This window comes from Mustela erminea, chromosome 17 (assembly GCF_009829155.1).
Source record: "Mustela erminea isolate mMusErm1 chromosome 17, mMusErm1.Pri, whole genome shotgun sequence".
In the NCBI taxonomy this organism is placed as follows: domain Eukaryota; kingdom Metazoa; phylum Chordata; class Mammalia; order Carnivora; family Mustelidae; genus Mustela; species Mustela erminea.
In genome coordinates this window covers 2145582-2166337 of record NC_045630.1, presented here as the reverse complement: position 1 = coordinate 2166337, position 20756 = coordinate 2145582, and the positions used below count along the sequence as shown (strand labels likewise).

Here is a 20756-nt window from a genome sequence, read left to right as displayed (position 1 = left end):
GTTATTGTGAATAATGCCTCACTGAACATAGGAGTGCAGATATCTCTTTGAGATCATCATTTCATTTCCTTTCACCCAGATGTGGTGTTGCTGGATCATATGGTAGTTTTATTTTTAAATTTTTGAGAAACCTCCATACTCTTTTCCATAGTGGCTACACCAATTTACATTCCTGACAAGAGTGCAGTTTAAATTTCCTACCGATTTACATTCTTTTTACTCCACATCCTTGCCAGCATTTATCTCTTATCTTTTTAATGATAGCCATTCTGCTGTATGAGGTATGAGGTGATCTGTCATTGTGGTATTGATTTGCATTTCCCTGATGATTAGTGATGTTGAGCACCTTTGTACTTACCTATTGGTGATTTGTAAGTCTTCTTTGGGGAAAATGTCTATTCAGATCCTTTGTCCATTTTTTTTTTAAGATTTTATTTATTTATTTGACAAAAAGAGATCACAAGTAGGCAGAGAGGCAGGCAGAGAGAGAGAGGAGGAAGCAGGTTCCCTGCTGAGCAGAGAGCCCGATGCAGGACTCGATCCCAGGACCCTGAGATCATGACCTGAGCCAAAGGCAGCGGCTTAACCCACTGAGCCACCCAGGCACCCTGTCCATTTTTTTTTAAAGATTTTTATTTATTTATTTGATAGACAGAGATCACAAGTAGGCAGAGAGGCAGGCAGAGAGAGAGGAAGGGAAGCAGGCTCCCCGCTGAGCAGAGAGCCCGATGCGGGGCTCAATCCCAGGACCCTGGGATCATGACCTGAGCCGAAGGCAGAGGCCTTAACCCACTGAGCCACCCAGACCACCCCCCGTGTCCATTTTTAAATCAGATGATTTTTTTTTTTGCCTTTTTTTTTGCTATTGAGTTTGAGTTTCTTACATCTTTTAGGTATTAACCCCGTATCAGATACATGATTTGCAGATATTTTCTCCCATTCTGTAGGTTGCCTTTTCATTTCGTTGATTGTTTTATGCTGTACAAAAGCTTTTTTAATTTGATGTAGTCTCACTTGTTGATAACTGCTTTTGTTGGTTGTGCTTTTGGTGTCATTTCCAAAAAAATCATTGCCAAAACTGATGTCAAGGAACTTTTTTCCTCTATTTTCTTCTAGGAATTTTACAATTTCAAGTCCTTAATTCTTTTTTTTTTTTTTTAAGATTTTATTTATTTATTTGACAGAGAGAGATCACAGGTAGGTAGAGAGGCAGGCAGAGAGAGAGGGGGAAGCAGGCTCCCTGCTGAGCAGAGCGCCCGATGTGGGACTCTATCCCAGGACCCTGAGATCATGACCTGAGCTGAAGGCAGCGGCTTAACCCAGTAGCCAACCAGGCGCCCCTCAAGTCCTTAATTCTAAGGATTATTTTATTTCAGTCCTTTTTCTTTTTTCCTTTGTAAGTCCAGTTCATTTTTGTGAGTGGTATTAGGGGTCCACTTTCATTTTTCTGTATGGGAGTATTCAGTTGTCCTAGCAACACCCCACCCCAGCTTTTTTTTTAAAGAAACTGTCCTTTCTCCTGTTGAGTATCCTTGGCTCTCTTGTCAAATATTAGTTGACCTTTATATGTGGGTTTATTTTGAGCTCTTAGTTGTTTCGTTGTTCTATTATGCCTGTTTTTATGCAAACACCATACTGTTTGATTACCATAGCTTCGTAATATATTTTAAAAACAAAGTATAAGGCCTCAGATTTATACTTCTTCAGGGCTGCTTTGGCTATTTTGTTTCATTTTTTGTTTCATGTGAATTTTTGTATTTTTTTTTCTATTTCTGTGAAAAGTTGGAATTCGTGAAAAATTAACATTGGAGATTTTTTTGATATTGGAATTCTGAGAGAGGACGTGGCTCTATAGATGTCTTTGGGTAGGATGGACATTTTAATGATAATAACTCAGACCATCCTTGAGCCCAGGATATCTTCACATTTATTTGTGTCTTCAGAGTTCTTTCATTAGTGTCTTAACAGTGTTCGGTGTATAGATCCTCCACTTCTTTGGTGAAATTTATTTCTAGACATATTATTGTTTTCGATGCTATAATAAATGAGATTGTTTTATTTCCTTTTATAGTTGTTAGGGTATGGGAGGAGTACAACTGATTTTTTGTATTGATTTTTTTTTATCATGAAACTTTACCGAATTCATTTATTCTAAATACGGGTAAGGAAGATGTGGTCCATATTCTAATAGTGTTTTAGTAGTCTTAAGGGTATAAGATTATGTCTTCAGTAAACAGAGACATTTTCATGTCTTCCTTTCCAATTTTGTATGCCTTTATTTCTTTTTCTTGTCTAAATTCTCTGGCTAGTTCTTCCAGTATTATATTGAATAAAGGTGTCCAGAGTATGCATTTCTTGCCTTGCTGCTAATCTTAGAGTAAAAGCTTTCATTTTTTCACTGTTGAGTATGATGTTTGTAGTAAGATTTTCAATTTAACTTCTTTCTGTCCCTAGGAGTTTAATATGAAAGGATGTTGAATTTTATCAAATGCTCTTTCTGCATCTATTGAGATGATCATATGATTTTTGTCTTTTATTCTATTAATGTGATGTATCACATTTTTTTATTTGTGTATGCTGAACCATCTGTGCATCCCAGGGATAAATTCTTCTTTGTTGTGCTTTGTGATACTTTTAATGTGCTATGCATTCAATTTGCTAGTATTTTACTGAGAATTTTTATATCTCTGTTCATCAACAATACTGGTCTGTAGTTTTTTGTTTTATATTTTTCCTTATAGTATCCTTATCTAGCTTTGTGTATCAGGGTAACTCTTCAACTTTTTGGAAGAGTTTGAGAAGGATTGGCATTAATTCTTCATTAAATGTTTGGTAGGAGCTGTCTGTGAAGCCATCTGGTCCTGGGCTTTTCTTTTTTCAAGGTTTGTGCTTACTGATTCAGTGTGCTGACTCATTATTGGTCTGTTCAGATTTTCTTCATGATTCAGTCTTGATAGGCTGTATGTATCTAGAAATTTATTCTTTTTTCTAGGATATTCACTTGGCTTGTAATTATTTATCTTAGTCTCTTAAGATCCCTTGTATTTCTGTTGTATTCATTGTAATGTCTCCTCTTTCATTTGTAATTTCATTTCAATCATTTTTCTTTTTTCCTTTGTAAATCCATTAAAAGTTTGTTAACTTTATCTTTTAAAAAACCCCAGCTCTTAGTTTTGCTGAATCTTTTCTGTTGTTTTTCTCTTCTCTAATTCATTTGTTTCTGCTTTGATCTTTGTTATTTCCTTCATTCAACTACTTTGGGCTTTATTTGTTCTTTTTCTAGTTCTTTCAGGTGTAAAGTTCGGTTGTTTGAGATTTTTCTTTTTTCGTTTTCTTTTTTCTTCATGTTAGTATTTATGACTATACACATCCCTCTTCTTACTGCTTTTGCTGGGTTCTTTAAGTTTTGGTATGTTGTGTTTGGTTTTTGTTAGTTTCAAGGTCATTTTTTATTTTTTATTTATTTTATTATTATTATTATTATTTTTAACATATAATATATTATTTTTCCCAGGGGTACAGGTCTGTGAATCATCAGGCTTACACAGTTCACAGCACTCACCATAGCACATACCCTCCCCAATGTCCATCACTCCGCCACCCTATTCCTACCCCTCCCACCTCCCAACAACTCTCAGTTTGTTTCCTGAGATTGAGAGTCTCTTATGGTTTGTCTCTCTCCTGATCCCATCTTGTTTCATTTTTTTCTTCCCTACCCCCAGACCCCCCACCCTGCCTCTCAAATTCCTCATATCAGTGAGATCATAGGAGAATTGTTTTTCTCTGATTGACTTATTTTGCTCAGCATAAAACCCTCTAGTTCCATCCACGTCATGGCAAATGGCAAGATTTCATTTCTTTTGGAGGCTGCATAGTATTCCATTGTATATATATACCACATCTTCTTTATCCATTCATTTGTTGATGGACATATATGTTCTATCCATAGTTTGGAAATTGTGGACATTGTTGCTATAGACATTCAGGTACGGAGCACTAAAATTTGTATCTTTAGGGTAAATACCCAGTAGTGCGATTGCTGGGTCATAGGGCAGTTCTATTTTCAACTTTTTCAGGAACCTCCATACTGTTTTCCAGCGTGGCTGCACCAGCTCACATTCCCACCAACAGTGTAGGACGGTTCCCCTTTCTCCGCATCCTCACCAGCATCTGTCATTTCCTGACTTATTAATTTTAGCCATTCTGACTGGCGTGAGGTGGCATCTCACTGTGATTTTGATTTGTATTTCCCTGATTCTGAGTAATGTGGAGCACTTTTTCATGTATCTGTTGGCCATCTGGATATCTTCCTTGCAGAAATGTCTTTTCATGTCCTCTGCCCATTTCTTGATTGGATTCTTTGTTCTTTGGGTGTTGAGTTTGATAAGTTCTTTATAGATTTTGGATACTAGCCCTTTATCTGATATGTCATTTTTGAACATCTTCTCCCATTCTGTCAGTTGTCTTTTGGTTTTGTTGACGGTTTCCTTTGCTGTGCAAAAGCTTTTGATCTTGATGAAGTCCCAGTAGTTCATTTTTGCCCTTGCTTCCCTTGCCTTTGGCGATGTTTCTAGGAAGAAGTTGCTGGGGCTGAGATCGAAGAGATTGCCACCTGTATTCTCCTCAAGGATTTTGATGGATTCCTTTCTCACATTGAGGTCTTTCACCCATTTTGAGTCTATTTTTGTGTGTGTGGTATAAGAAAATGGTCCAGTTTCATTCTTCTGCATGTGGCTGTCCAATTTTCCCAGCACCATTTGTTGAAGAGACTGTCTTTTTTCCATTGGACATATTTTCCTGCTTTGTTGAAGATTAGTTGACCATAGAGTTGAGGGTCTATTTCTGGGCTCTCTATTCTGTTCCATTGATCTGTGTGTCCGTTTTTGTGCCAGTGCCATACTGTCTTGATAATTACAGCTTTGTAATAGAGCTTGAAGTCTGGAATTGTGATACCACTAACTTTGTCTTTCTTTTTCAACATTCCTCTGACTTGGGGTCTTTTCTGGTTCCATATAAATTTTAGGATTATTTGTTCCATTTCTTTGAAAGAAGTTAATGGTATTTTGATAGGGATTGCATTAAATGTGTAGATTGCTTTAGGTAGCATAGACATTTCCACAGTATTTGTTCTTCCAATCCGTGAGCATGGAACGTTTTTCCATTTTTTTGTGATTTCCTCAATTTCTTTCAGGAGTACTTTATAGTTTTCTGAGTACAGATTCTTTGCCTGTTTGGTTACGTTTATTCCTAGGTATCTTATGGTTTTGGGTACAATTGTAAATGAGATTGACTCCTTAATTTCTCTTTCTTCTGTCTTGCAGTTGGTGTATAGAAATGCAGCTGATTTCTGTGCATTGATTTTATATCCTGACACTTTACTGAATTCCTGTATGAGTTCTAATACCACAGTATGGTATTAGCACAAAAATAGACTCATATATCAACAGAACAGAATAGAAAACCCAGAAATGAACCCACAGCTATATGTTCAATTAATCTTGGACAAAACAGGAAAGAATATCCAATGGGAAAAAGAGAATCTTTAACAAATGGTGCTGGGAAAACTAGACAGCAACATGCAAAATAATGTTTTGTTTGTTTTTTGTTTTTTTAACCACTTTGTTTACACCCTACACAAAAATAAATTAAAAATGGATCAAAGATCTAAATGTGAGACCTGAAACTATAAAAATCTTAGAGGAGAACAAGACATTGACCATAACAATTTCCTTCTAGATATGTCTCCTAAGGCAAGGGAAACAAAAACAAAAATAAACTAGTGGGACTTATCAAAATAAAAAGCTGCACAGCGAAGTAACAATCAATAAAATTAAAAGGCAGCCTCTAGACTTGGAAAAGATACTTGCAAATGACATTATCTGACAAAGGGTTAGTTTCCAAAATATACAAAGAACTTCTACAACTCAATACACAGAAAACAATAACAGTCCAATTAGAAAGTGGGCAGAAGACATGAAGAGACATTTTGTAAAAGAAGATATAGAGATGGCAAACAAAAGCTTTGCTTTCTTTCTCAAGGTTGCTTTGGTTATTAGGAGTCTTCTGTCATTTTATACAAATTGTGGGATTGTTCTAACTGTGTGAAAAATGCTGCTGGTATTTTGATAGGGATTGCATTAAGTGTGTAGATAACTTTGGGCATTATAAACATTTTAGCAATGTTTGTTCTGGGCACCTGGGTTGCTCAGTCTGCTAACCATCTGCCTTTGGCTCGGGTCATGATCCTAGAGTCCTGGGATCAGAGTCCCATATCAGGCTTCCTGCTCAGTGGGGAGTCTGCTTCTCCCTCTGACCCTCTCCCTGCTCCTGCCCTCCTCCTCTCTCTCTCTCTCTCAAAAATAAATAAAATCTTTTTTTAAAAAAAAGTGGGTTTTTTTTTCCAATCTGTGAACATGAAATGTTTTTTCATTTCTTTGTGTCATATTCAGTTTCTTTCATCAGTGTTTTATAGTTTTCACAGTATAGGTCTTCCACCTCTTTGGATAGCTTTATTCCTAGGTATCTATGGTTTTTGGTGAAATTTTACTTTATTTTATTTTATCTTATATATATTTTTCAGAGAGAGAGTAGAAGCATGGAGAGCTGCAGGCAGAACAGGCAGAGCAGGCAGAGGGAGAAGCAGATCCCCGCAGAGCAGGGAGCCCAATGTGGGACTCCATCTCAGGACAGATGCTTAGCAGATGCTTAACAGACCGAGCCACCCACGTGTCCCTTTGATGAAATTATAAATGGGATTGATTCCTTAATTTCTCTTTCTACTGGTTCATTATCGATGTATGGAAATACATCAGATTTCTGTACACTGATTTTGTATCCTGTGACTTTACTGAATTTGTGTTTTAGTAGTTTGGGTGCAGTCTTTTGGGTTTTCTATGTAGAGTATCGTGTCACCTGCAAATAGTGTAAGTTGTACTTCTTCCTTGCCAGTTTAGGTGCATTTTATTTCTTTGTATTGTCTGACTGCTGTGGCCAGGACTTCCAGTACTGTGTTAAATAACAGTGGTGAGAGTGGACATCCCTGTCTTGTGTCTGACCGTAGAGGAGATGCTCTCAGTTTTTTCCCATTGAGGATGATCTTACCTTTGGGTTTTTCATAGGTGGCCTTTATTAAGTTGAAGTATGTTTGCTCTAAACCTGCTTTGAGGTGGGGTTTTTATCATGAGTGGATGTTGTACTTTGTCAAATGCTTTTCCTGCATCTATTTGAAAGGAACATATGGTTCTTGTCCTTTCTTTTATTCATGTAGTATATTATGTTGACTGATTTGCAAATACTGAGCCACGCTTGCAAATCAGAGTAAGTCCCACCTGATTGTCATGAGTGATTTTTTGCTGTATTGTTGGATTCGGTTTGCTAGCATTTTATTGAGAATCTTTGCACATGTTTATCAGTACAGGACACTGGCCTGTAATTCTGTTTTAGTGAGGCCTTTATATGGTTTTGGCCTTAGGGTAGGGTTTTGGCATTCGGTAATTCTGACTTCATAGAATGAATTTGGAAGTTTTCTTTTTCTACTTTTTGAAATAGTTTGAGAAGAGTAGGTATTTACTCTTCTTTAAATATTTGGTAGAATCTGCCATCTGGCCTTGGAGTTAGGAGTTTTTTGATTACTGATTCAGGTTTTTTGTGGTTATGGGTCTGTTCAAGTTTTCTATATTTTCCTATTTCAGTTTTGGTAGTTTGTATGTTTCTAGGAATGTATCCGTTTCTTCCAGGTTGTCCAGTTTGTGGGCTTATAGTTTTTTATAATATTCTCTTACAATTGTTTGTATTTCTGTGGTATTAGTTGTTATTTCTCCTCTCTCATTTGTGATTTTATTTATTCAAGTACTTTCTCTTTTCTTTTTGATAACTCTAGCTAAAGGTTTATCAATTTTATTAATATTTTTGAAGAACCAACTCCTGGTTTCATTCATATGTTGTATTGCTTCTTTTTTTGTTTCTATATCACTTATTTCTGCTCTGATCTTTATGATTTTCTTCCACCGCTGGCTTTAGACTTCATTTGTTCTTCTTCTTCTATCTCCCTTAGGTGTAAGGTTCAATGGTTTATTTGAGATTTTCCTGCTTCTTAGGGTAGACATGTATGGCTATGTATTTCCCTCTTATAACCACTTTTGCTGCATCCCAGTGGTTTTAGATCATTGTGTTTTCATTTGTTTCCATGTTTTTCTTTTTTTTTAAATTTCTTATTTGATTTCCTGGTTGGCCCATTCATTGTTTATTTAGTAGCATGTTGTTTAACCTTCATGTATTTGTGGTCTTTCCAATTTTTCTCTTGTAGATGATTTCTAGTTTCATAATGTTGTGGTTAGAAAAGTGTCTGCTATGATCTCAGTCTTTTTATATTTGTTAAGATCTGATTTCTGATCTAAAATGTGATCTATTCTGGAGAATGCCCCATATGCCCTTGAAAAGAATGTGTATTCTGCTGTTTTAGTGTAGAGTGCTCTGAATATATCTGTTAAATCCATCTAATCTAGTGTGTCATTCAAAGCCATTGTTTCCTTATTGATTTTCTGTTTAGATATGTCCATTGATGTAAGTAGATATTAATATCTATTATTACCATTCCTTTATATATAAATATGAAGTTCCTTTATATTTGTTATTGTTTTTATGTATTTTGGTGCTCCCATGTTGGATGCATAAATATTTACTGTTGTTAGAGCTTGTTGGATTGTCCCCCTTATTAAAACTTTGTTTTAAAGTCTAATTTGTCTAATACAAATATTGCTACTCTAGCTTTCTTTTGATATCCATTTGCATGATAAGTTTTTCTCCATTCCCTCCCTTTCGGTCTGCAGGTCTAAAATGAGTTTTTTTTTTTTTAAAGATTTTATTTATTTATTTGACAGAGAGAGATCACAAGTAGGCAGAGAGAAAGGAAGGGAGGCAGGCTTCCCACCAGGCAGAAAACCTATTGCAGGGCTCGATCCCAGAACCCTGGGATCATGACCTGAGTTGAAGGCAGAGGCTTTAACCCACTGAGCCACCCAGGTGCCCCTAAAATGAGTTTCTTATAGGAAACATAGAGACATCTCAATTCTGACACCCAGTGCATTTTGATTGGAGCCTTTATTCTATCTATATTCAAAGTAATTACGATACATGTATTTATTGTCATTTTATTATTTGTTTTTTCATTGTTTTTGGAGATTTCCTCTGATCCTTTCCTGTCTTTGTCACTTTTGGTTTCTCCTTTACACTCAAAGTGGCCCTTTTAGTATTTCTTGCAGGGCTGGTTTAGTAGCCATGAACTCCTTTAGATTTTATTTGTCTGAGAAACCCTTTATCTCTCCTTCAATTCTGAATGCTAGCCTTTCTGGATAGAGTATCCTTACCTGCAGATTTTTCCCATTCAGCACTGTGAATATATCAGACCACTGTCTTGTGGCTAAGTTTCTGTTGAGAAATCTCCAGCTACCCTTATGGATTTTCTTTTGTCTTGCTGTTTTTAAGATTTTTTTCCTTATCACTCTATTTTACAAATTTAATTATAATATGTCTTGGTGTTGGCCTGCTTTTGTTGATTTTGATGGGAGTTCTCTGTGCCTTCTGAGTCTGGATGACTTCTTCCACAGACTGGTGAAATTTCCAGCTATTATTTCTTGGAATAAATTTTCTGTTCCCTTTTCTCTCTCTTCTGGGACTCCTACAATAAAAATGTTACTACGTTTGATGGAGTCACTTACAAGTTCCCTATGTTTATTATCATGTTGCATAATTCTTCTTTCTCTCTTTTCTTCAGCTTCATTATTTTCTGTTACTCTTTGATGTCACTAATTCATTCCTCTACTTCTTTCAGCCCACTTTGTTGCCTCAAGCCTGTTTCCAGTCTTATTGCATTCCTCATCTCTGATTCTTTTTTAACTCTTTTATTTCTGTGATAAGGGTCTCACTGATGTCTTTTATTCTTTCCTCAAGCCCAGTGAGTATCCTTATGATCGTTGCTTTATATTCTTCATATGGCATGTTACTTATATATGTTTCACTTAGATTGCTGGCCTTGGTCTTATCTTGCTCTTTCATTTGGGATAAATTCCTCCATCTTGGCATTTTTGTCTATGTCTCTGCCTTCTTCTGTATATTACAAAACCCAGTTATGTCTCCTGTTCCTGAAAGTAATGGCCTTATGATGAGGAGGTCATATAGTGCCCAGGGCCTGGCCCTTCAAGGAGTGTCTCTGGTTTGTGCTTCATGAGCCTTGCTATTGAGTTTTGCTCTGTCCTTCAGGCCAGTCCTCTGCAGAGGCTCTCCTTGCCTGCTGTGGCAGTGTTTGGTTCCTCACCTAAATGTGGCAAGTTTTAACTAAGTGTCATGTGGTCTGCTTATGAAATGAGATCTATCACCACTTCCACCAGAACTGAGGCCCTGCAGAACTCCCTGGTTGGGACACATGTGTGAGCAGGAGTTGTGTTGAACTTCTGTGGGAGGGGTCCACCCCACTGGGACTAAGGCAAGCTTGACTTATATGGGCAGTCCCACCAGAGCATAGTCAAGTAGGGCCTGGTATATGCAAGTTAGCCGGTGTGGGGACTGTGCTGCTCTCTGATTATGCTGAGGGGCAGAGGTGGGAAATGGCACCATCTCGTCCCTTTGTTCCCAGAGAGGTGTCTCTGTGAATGCTGCCTCTCAGTGACATGCTCTGAGAAGAGCACATAATCTCCCCATTGCATGTCCCAAGGGTTCTTCAGATTGCTCTTTCCACACTGCCTGCCCCTGGATTGTTTGCTTCTCTCCAGGATTAGTGTAGTGGCCTCAGGACTCAGCTAAGCCCACTGACCTTTAAAACTCCAGGCTTTAAGCCCCACTGTGCAAGAACTCAGGAAATTCAGTTCCTCTTGTTTTCTAAGCCAATGGTGTTGGGGAAGCATTCTCTTTGTGTGTTTCCCAGTTTGTTCTCTTTCTCTCTCTCTCTCACCCTTTTCCCAAACATGACTCCCTCCCCTCTGAAGCACCCATGGTCTGTTTCTCCCATAAGCCATGTTTCTGCACTTTCTACCTTCTTCATCGTGGCCTCCCCTCTCGCTTTGATTGTGGAGTCTGTTTTCTCCGTCTTCAGGTTGATTTCTGTGGTATTTAGGATTATTTGATCGTTATCTAGTTAGATGAGAGAAGCCTAAGGTCCTTCGACTCCACTGCCGTCTCCAAGAAAATAATTTTTATGAACTGAATTTTTAATTTAGTCATACTTTGATGGTGTAAGATATGGTTTCAAATGTTGTATGCACATTTGAATGTGCTTTCTGGTACTGTTCTGTGTAATGTTCTATAAATATCACTGAGACGTTAGTTGCTAACGTGTTCATGTCTTTACATCTTGTGTTTTCTATACTTGTTCTATTAGTCAAAGAGTAATATTAAAATATTTGACTAAATTTATGAATTTGACTATTTTTCCTGCAGTCATGTCTGGTTTTGCTCCATGAATTTTCAAGTTTTACTCTTAAGGATGGAAATATATAGGATTTATAGGATTGTCATGTCCTCTTGATTAGTTTGTCCTTCTTGTCATTATGAAATGATCTTCATTATCTCTGGTAATATTCTTTTGTCTGAAATTACTTTTCCTTATATTAATATAGACACTCCAGCTTTGTTGTGACTAGTGTTAGTATGTTTTATATTTGTCCATCCTTGTACTTTTAATTTATTTCTTTATATTGTTTTTTTAATACACAACACATAGTTGAATCTTGCTTTTATTTACTTTTCCCCCCCTCTTTTTCCTCCTTGTCTGCATTCTTAAGTATGAGGATTTTCTTATTTGTTTGTTTTTGGTCTGTTTTATCTCCATTGTTGGTTTAGTGATGACTCTTTTGTTCCATCAGTTGCTTTAAAATTTATATTATACATCTTAAATGAATCATAAGTTGTCTGCCTCCAAGTATACATATTTAATTTATCATGTGTTAGGTCTGCCTTAAGGTAACATTGTACCACATCATCTGTGGTATAAGAACCATTACTCCCATTTCTTCCCTTCTCAACTTTCTGTTTTTATAATTAATATTAGTTATACATATGTATGTATGTATATACACACATATATATACTTACATAAATCCTACAATATAATTTACATTTTTAAAAAATTTTATTTATTTTTTCAGTGTTCCAGGATTCATTGTTTATGTACCACACCCAGTTCTCCATGCAATACATGCCCTCCTTAATACCAACCACCAGTCTCACCTAACCCTCTACCCTCCTCTTCTCCAAAATCATCAGTGTGTTTCTCAGAGTCCACAGTCTCTCATGCTTTGTCTCCCTCTCTGATTTCCCCCAATTCACTTTTCCTTTCCTTCTCCTAATGTCCTCCGTGTTATTCCTTATGCTCCACAAGTAAATGAAACCATATGATAATTGACTGTCTCTGCTTGACTTATTTCACTCAGCATAATCTCTTCCAGTCCCGTCCATGTTGATACAAAAGTTGGGTATTCATCCTTTCTGATGGAGGCATGATACTCCATTGTATGTATGGATCATATCTTCTTTATCCATTTGTCTATTGAAGGGCATCTTGGCTCTTTCCACAGTTGGCAATTATGGCCATTGCTGCTATGAACATTGGGGTATAGATGGCCCTTATTTTCACTACATCTGTATCTTTGGGATAAATACCCAATAGTGCAATTGCAGGGCCATAGGGTAGCTCTGTTTTTAATTTCTTAAGGAGTCCACACACTGTTTTCCAAAGTGGCTGTACCAACTTGTATTCCCACCCACAGTGTAAGAGGGTTCCACTTTCTCCACATCCTCTCCAATACTTATTGTTTACTGTCTCATTAATTTTGGCCATTCTAGCTGGTGTAAGGTGGTATACAAAGAAACATTTTTATTTTAAAGATATTAAATTATTTAAAAAATAAAGTTACCATTTCCACTGCTATTATTTTGAGTAGGTTCATATTTCTGTCTGATGTTTTTCTTTGTGCCTAAAAGATTTTCTTTTATAATTCTTATAGGATAGATTTAATGATGATAAATTATTTTATCTTTTGTGTGTGTTTTTTTTTCTTTTGTGTGTTTGAAAAAGATATTTTTTTTTTCTTTTTGAAATGTTTTCACTGGTTTAGAATTTAAAGGTGACTTTTCTTTCTATATACCAAAGACATTTTTCCATTCTTGACCTGTTTGCATTGTTTTTACTGACAAGTCTTCTGTCATCCTTCCTTTTTTTTCTTTTTTGTCTGTATAAAGTTTCTTTTTTCTATGGCTCTTTTCAGATTATCTCTTTATCATTTGTCTTGACAAGTTTGATTATGATATGCCTTGCTTTAGTTTTCTTCATGTTTCTTCTTCTTAGGTTCATTGTACTTACTAGGACTATTGGTTTATAATATTTATCATATTGGAAAATTATTGGCTATTATTTCTTCAGGGACTTTAATTACAGGTATATTAGGCCACTTTAAATTATTCTACAGTTCACTGATAATCTTTACATTTTTGGTCTTTTTTTTCCATTTGTTTAATTTTGGAAATTTTCTATGTCCATGTCTTCAATTTCACTAATCTTTTCTTCTCCAATCTCTAAACTGCTGTCAATCCTATATAGTATAATCCCATCTCACTCATTATAGTTTCCATTGCTAGAAGTTATTTTGAATCTTTTTTATATCTTCCATGGCTCTACCTAAGTTTCAGAACATCTGGAAAACAGTTATGTCTGTTTTAATGTTTCTCTCTGAACACTCTAACCTTGATGTCTGTTTCAGTGGGCTGATTTTTTCTCCTTATACATTGTGTTTTCCTGCTTTTTTGAAGAGCTAATAATTTTTTATTGACTACCAGACAGTGTGAAATTTATATTGTTTGGTGTTGGATATTTTTTTTCCTAAAAATATTTTTGAACTTTCTTCTGGGACATAATTAAATTACTTGGAAGCAGTTTGATCCTTTTGAATGTTTCTATTATGATTTTTTGGTGTGGAGATAAGCAGCATTTAGTCTAAAACTTATTATTTTCTACTTTCAGGGCAAAACCCTTCTGAGTACTTTACGTAATGCCCATGAATTACAAAGTTTCTGCAGAAGTTCAGAATTCTCTCTCTGTACATCTTTCTCATCGATGCCATTCTTTTCTGTGAAATCTATCCACTTTGGTTCCTTAGTATCTTGGTTCCCTCTCTTCAACTCTAGGATTCTTTTGGGTTCTACCAGGATTTTCCCTCTGTGTTATGACCTGGAAACTCTCAAGGCAGTATTCTGGGACAGTCATAGTGCCAATTCATTTATTTCTTATCTGTTAGGTCACTGACCTTCATTATCTGATGTTCATTGTTGTGAAAATCTTTATTTTGTTTATTTTAGTCTGGTTTGTCCTTGTTGTTCTTGTTTCAGGTAAGTGTTTAAATCCGGTACCATTATTCTGTGGTATTAATATCCTCGGGCAGCCAAAACAAAGTGCGACAAAGTGGCTCATTTAATACAGCAACAGAAATTTATTCTGTCACAATTTCTAGAGATTAGAAAGCCAAAATCACAGTGTTAGCAAGATCACGCTCCACCTAAAGGCTCCAGAATCCTTCCTTTTCTCTTCTTATCTTTCGGTGGCTTCTAGTAATCCTTGGTGTTTCTTGGTTTATAGCTCCATTGCTCCAATGTCTCCCCCTATCTTTACATGGCCACCCACTAATTATATCCATGTCCTCTCCTATTCTTGTAAGGACACAATTGTTGGAGTCAAGGTCTACCCTAATCCATTATGACTCATCTTAACTAATTACCTTGGCAAAGACCCATTTCCAAATAGGGTCAAATTCTGAGGTTCGGTGGGACATGAATTTTGGGAGAACACTATTCAACCCATTATATCTCTCTCATTGGCAAGCAGAGGCCTACTATACTTGTTTCTACCAGCCATACTAGATAAGCAATCTCAGATTCGGAGAACATAAATAACTTGTCCTAGCTAAATGGGATTATACTAAATATTGATTATAAATTTTAGTGTGGGATGTGCTGACTATCTTTGATGTATTTTAGATGTATTTGATGTATTTTAGATCTGTTCCCCTAATATTAATATCACAAAAGGCTTGTTCTCTGTCTGAAACCAAGCAATATGCTTAAAAACAGGGAATTAAATATATGTGGTGTATGTTTTCTGATTTAAAGTGTTTCTGCACTCAATGAATCAATTTAAGTTTTTTTAATGCAGTTGTATTGAAAAAGCAAATAATAGAACTTGTGTGTGTACCATGTACTTTTTCTTCTAATTCTCTTATTTTGTTCTGTTTCCGGCTTCAGATTGCTAACTAGTTAATGCTCTGCTCAATATACAGTTAAGAATTTGGAGCTGGGGGCGCCTGGGTGGCTCAGTGGGTTAAGCCGCTGCCTTCGGCTCAGGTCATGATCTCAGAGTCCTGGGATCGAGTCCCGCATCGGGCTCTCTGCTCAGCGGAGAGCCTGCTTCCCTCTCTCTCTCTCTCTGGCTGCCTCTCCGTCTGCTTGTGATTTCTCTCTGTCAAATTAATAAATAAAATCTTTAAAAAAAAAAAAAAGAATTTGGAGCTGGAAACAGAACAAAATAAGAGAATTAGAAGAAAAAGTACATGGTACACACACAGGGCTAGAAATAATGCTTGTGAAGTACATCAAAGATAGCACATCCCACACTATTTACAGGGGACACCTGTCTGTGGAAAAACAGCATGGAAAATGGCGTCAGAACAATCCTGCAGCATGGAAAATGGAACCAGAATGATCCTGCCAAAACTTCCTAATGAGAACGACCCAGTCAGTTGATCTTAAGGTTGAGCATAGCTGCCACAGAACCCCAGCCAGCGTTTCCTGTGCTGCTCCAGAGATGCTGTGCAATGCTTATGTGCAGCCAACATAGAAGGCTAAAAATGTCCAAGGCCTGGAACAGTCTGTGTCCTAGGAACCCTCAGCTTTAAAACGTTTTAATAATGCCTTGCATGGAAAGTCAGCATGTGTAATAGTGTAAATATGTGAGCTTTGGATTCTGATGGGCTTGAATTTTAATTTAACTCCATCACTTTTTTGCTATCTAGGTAGGGCAAGTTATTTACCTTCTCTGAATCTGAGGTTGCTCATCTAAAAAATTTATAGTCAATATTTTCCCATTTAAATTTTCTTAAAGATAAAATGGTATACTGTTTATATATCAATTAGTACAGTGCCTGACTGTATTAGTATGTTTATATATCAATTAGTACAGTAGCCCTAATTAGTATGAATTACCCTTACAGCTCAAATATTTGTTAAGTAATTAAATATTTACAACTATTGCATATATTTCTTATTTTCATAAAGATATAGAGATGGCTTATAAGAATATGTGAAATGCTAAAATAATGAGTAAACCAAAGCCATAGGTTTGTGTTGATCATAATAGCCTACAGATTCTGACAGAAACCTTTCAGGTCTTCACTCTGAAACTTCCTGTCAGTCAAGGCAAATGGAAAACATGATATGCTACAAATTCTCACTGTCAAAAGGGAAGAATCATACGAGTTTCTTATGAGAACAGAAGCATTTTTATTATAGGTATCTAAAAGAAATTTTTCTTAGAGTTAGTAGACAGTGCCTTAACTTTGTCTAGTATAATGTTGCGTTACTGAATTCCATATGGCGTTTTCTTTTGTAGCTATCAGAAAATCAGTTGGAATATGTAACATAGATTTTAGTGTCCTCATACCTAGTTCTAGCTATACTATACATTTTGGATTATAGTTCTTTTGTTGTTGTTAGTTAACATACAGTGTTAGTTTTAGGAGTGCAATATAGTGATTTAACAATTCCATACAATACCTAGTGCTCATCTCTGCAAGTGTACTCCTTAATCCCCATCACCCATTTAACCTATCACCCATCCACCTCCCCTCTGATCGCTGTTAGTTTGGTCTTAGATTATAGTTCTTTTTAACATAGCAGCTCCTAGTTATTGAAGTTTTACCCTGTTTTCTACATGTATAAAATTATTTTTCCCTGTCTCCCTGTTTTATTATTCATTAACATATACTTTTAATGCCATTTGCTTACTATTAAGCTCTAAACTCTAAGAGGGTAAGAATCATTATCTTAATTTGGTTTGTGTCCTCAGCATCATAAGAAAATTATTATATATATATATATATAGTTTTATTTTATATAACATATATATTTCTCAGTAATAACAAATGTTTCCTAATGAGACAATTAATAATAAATTAAAATTTTCAAAATAATGTTATCTTCTTAGAACTGCATCTTTTACTGTGCTGAGTAGAAATGATTTATTAAATTGTTGATTCAATATGCCAGTCATTTAACTCTCATCCATTTTACTCTTCCAGTTGCTCTTTATTTGCTTCTGAATCTTGCTGAAGACACACGTACAGAACTGAAGATGAGGAACAAGAACATAGTTCACATGCTGGTGAAGGCTCTTGATCGGGACAATTTTGAGCTGCTTATTCTAGTCGTGTCATTCTTGAAGAAACTCAGCATTTTTATGGAGAATAAAAATGATATGGTAACTTACATTTTCAAGTTAGAATGTTTTGATAAAAATAAACACATTATCCCCCTACTGAGATAATTCTGAATGAAAATTTTACAAAAGCAGTAACTCACTTAAATGGCTTCATTAGGAACTATATTCCTTATTAGTTCGTATCCCACTTAATTGAAACTACCTGCATAAAATTTTTTCCTAATGTATTGCATAGGATGAATCTTTCCATATTAAAAATAACATGTAAAAAGTAATTTAAATTTAAGATACTGCTTCAGAATCATTTGGCTTATTATTTTCCCTTATATTATTTTTTCTTCTACATTTCCTTTATTAGTGTGTGGAATTACAGTCTAGACCAGTCTCTCCTTTTTGACCTATCATTCCATTGGTAGCCACAACCTATTGATTCTCCTTCTTAAGTATCTCATGAATTTATACCTTCTTTCTGTTCTCAGTGCAGTTGTATTAGTTCATGCCCTCTTTCTTTATACCCTCTTAATTTTCTTGTTTGAATTATTATAGTAGGTTCCTGTATGCCATCTTAAATTGTGTTGATACAATGGTTTTTAAGAAATACAAGTTGAGTATATAGTATTTATCCTTCTGAAAAATATACACAATTCAGAAATAATGTAAAGATAGAATAAAAGTTATCTGCTTTTTTTCATGACATTAAAGTCTAATGTAATTGTTACACTAAATAGTTCATATATTAGTCATAACTCTATTTCAGATATTTAAGTTGTTTGTAATTACAGCTATCATAAATAGTACCTGAGTGAACACATTTGTATTTGCATCATTGTCTGTATTTCTTTTTTTAAGATTTTATTTATTTATTTATTTGAGAGAGCAAGAGAGAGCGTGTGTGTACATCAGCAGAGGGAGGGACAAAGGGAGAAGGAGAAGCAGACACCCCCCACCCCAACTGAGCAGGCAGCATATCCCAGGACCCTGAGATCATGACCTGAGCCTAAGGCACACACTTAACCCACTGAGACACCCAGCCACCCCTTGTTGTCTATATTTCTGATTAATTTTTTAGATTCCTAGAAATAGAACTGTTAGATCATTGACCTTTACATTTTAGAAGTATATTCTAATACAGGTCATTATATGACTGTGTATTACTGGTATAAGTGGATTCTCCTTCAGAGAGTCTAAACATACAGTATTTCTGCCTGCTCTGTTTTCTTCTTTTGAAGTTAAATGAACTAGGAAGTACCTTATGCTCATTGTATGACACAGCATGCTTTTTGAAAATCTGAGACTCATTTGTCAGATTTAATAGGTGCCTTGAATTCTGATACTTGAAATAAATGAAAAATAAAATAAATATTTTATTTTAACCACAGATATTTACTATCTGTAATTTTCATTACTAGCATATAATTTCAGGTATTCCTGATACTGTTTTAAGATTGAATTTATTTAGAATAATAACATATTTTTTGTTTTCATTGATCTTTTTTTTTTTTTAATAAATTTTTTATTTTTTATAAACATATGTTTTTATCCCCAGGGGTACAGGTCTGTGAATCACCAGGTTTACACACTTCACAGCACTCACCAAAGCACATACCCTTCCCAGTGTCCATAATCCCACCCCCTTCTCCCAAACCCCCTCCCCCCAGCAACCCTCAGTTTGTTTTGTGAGATTAAGAGTCACTTATGGTTTGTCTCCCTCCCAATCCCATCTTGTTTCATTGATTCTTCTCCTACCCACTTAAGCCCCCATGTTGCATCACCACTTCCTCATATCAGGGAGATCATATGATAGTTGTCTTTCTCTGCTGGACTTATTTCGCTAAGCATGATACGCTCTAGTTCCATCCATGTTGTCGCAAATAGCAAGATTTCATTTCTTTTGATGGCTGCATAGTATTCCATTGTGTATATATACCACATCTTCTTGATCCATTCATCTGTTGATGGACATCTAGGTTCTTTCCATAGTTTGGCTATTGTGGACATTGCTGCTATAAACATTCGGGTGCACGTGCCCCTTTGGATCACTACGTTCGTATCTTTAGGGTAAATACCCAATAGTGATTTACCCAATATGATGAGATGGTGACACACACACACACACACACACACACACACACACACTCTCTTGAGTAGAGTGAAGCTAAATAATTACTTCCAATTGCTATAAGTTGAAGTGTGTTTTCTTCCATTTACATGTTTAGATTAAGTTCACTTTAGTAGGTTTGCAAAATTCAGATTGATTTACCATCAGCATGTGCCTACTATGTTTTCTTGAATTTGTATTTAGGAAATAAACTTGTTCATTCTATCAGAAATGATCTCAAAATTATTATTAAAAATCATTTTCTGGTAAGACCTTAGGTTTGAAAGATACCATATAACTTGTCTCATCAAATCTAACTTTTTATTGAGAAGGAAAAACAGAGGTTCAGGAAAGGTCATTCATCCAAGTTCATAAAAATGATGTAATTAGCCAGATTTTTACTATAGATGGTATGCATTTCATCTTTTATTGGAGAGGAAATGCATTTTATTTAAAGGCATTGTATAAAATCAGAATCTTCAGAGCTTGGGGCACGTGGGTGACTCAGTGGGTTAAGCCTCTGCCTTTGGCTCAGGTGGTGGTCTCTGGGTCCTGGGATCGAGCCCCGCATCGCACTCTCTGCTCAGTGGGGAGCCTGCTTCTCCCTCTCTCTCTGCCTGCCTCTCTGTCTACTTGTGATCTCTCTCTCTGTCAAATAAATAAATAAAATCTTAAAAAAAAAAAAATCTTCAGAGCTTGACTAGACCTTACATACATGTCTAGATTTAGCTAATTTTGCAGATGAAGTAGGAGAAAATCAGAGGTTAAGTAATTTGCTCAAAGAAATGTCTGCAGGTATTCGGCTTCCTATTCTTTCTCTGCTCCCAGAGGAGGGAAAAAATGTCTTTATGTTAAACACACACGCACACACACACACACACACACACACACACACACACATTTTTAGCAAGATTAGTAGTAAGCAACTTTTAGATGTTGGCTTCCAGAAACACTGAAAAAGAATTATTTAAGGGCTGAAATAAATTTGCTAATAGATTGTTGATAAACTTTATAGAAAATACTGAATAAAAGTACTAATTAACTACAAATTCCATTTTATAGACATAGAATTGAAAGGGCATTGCATGTTGAGACAATTACTAAATTTAGTTTTTGGGACTGAGCTTTTATCAATCAGAAACAGATGATTAGAAGGCTATGTCTAGTGTTTAACCATCTGATTGG

At 35.9% G+C, this 20756-nt stretch overlaps 1 protein-coding gene across 7 annotated transcripts in view; it reads left to right on the top strand.

Annotated features, from left to right (window-relative positions):
* Positions 1-20756, top strand: part of KIFAP3 (kinesin associated protein 3) — a 182677-nt gene that overhangs the window by 57526 nt on the left and 104395 nt on the right. For all 7 annotated transcript variants that reach the window (XM_032318303.1, XM_032318304.1, XM_032318306.1 and 4 more), the window contains one exon: positions 17334-17512. In XM_032318303.1, coding sequence (XP_032174194.1) covers positions 17334-17512 — 179 coding nt within the window. The remainder of the gene's footprint in view (positions 1-17333; positions 17513-20756) is intronic.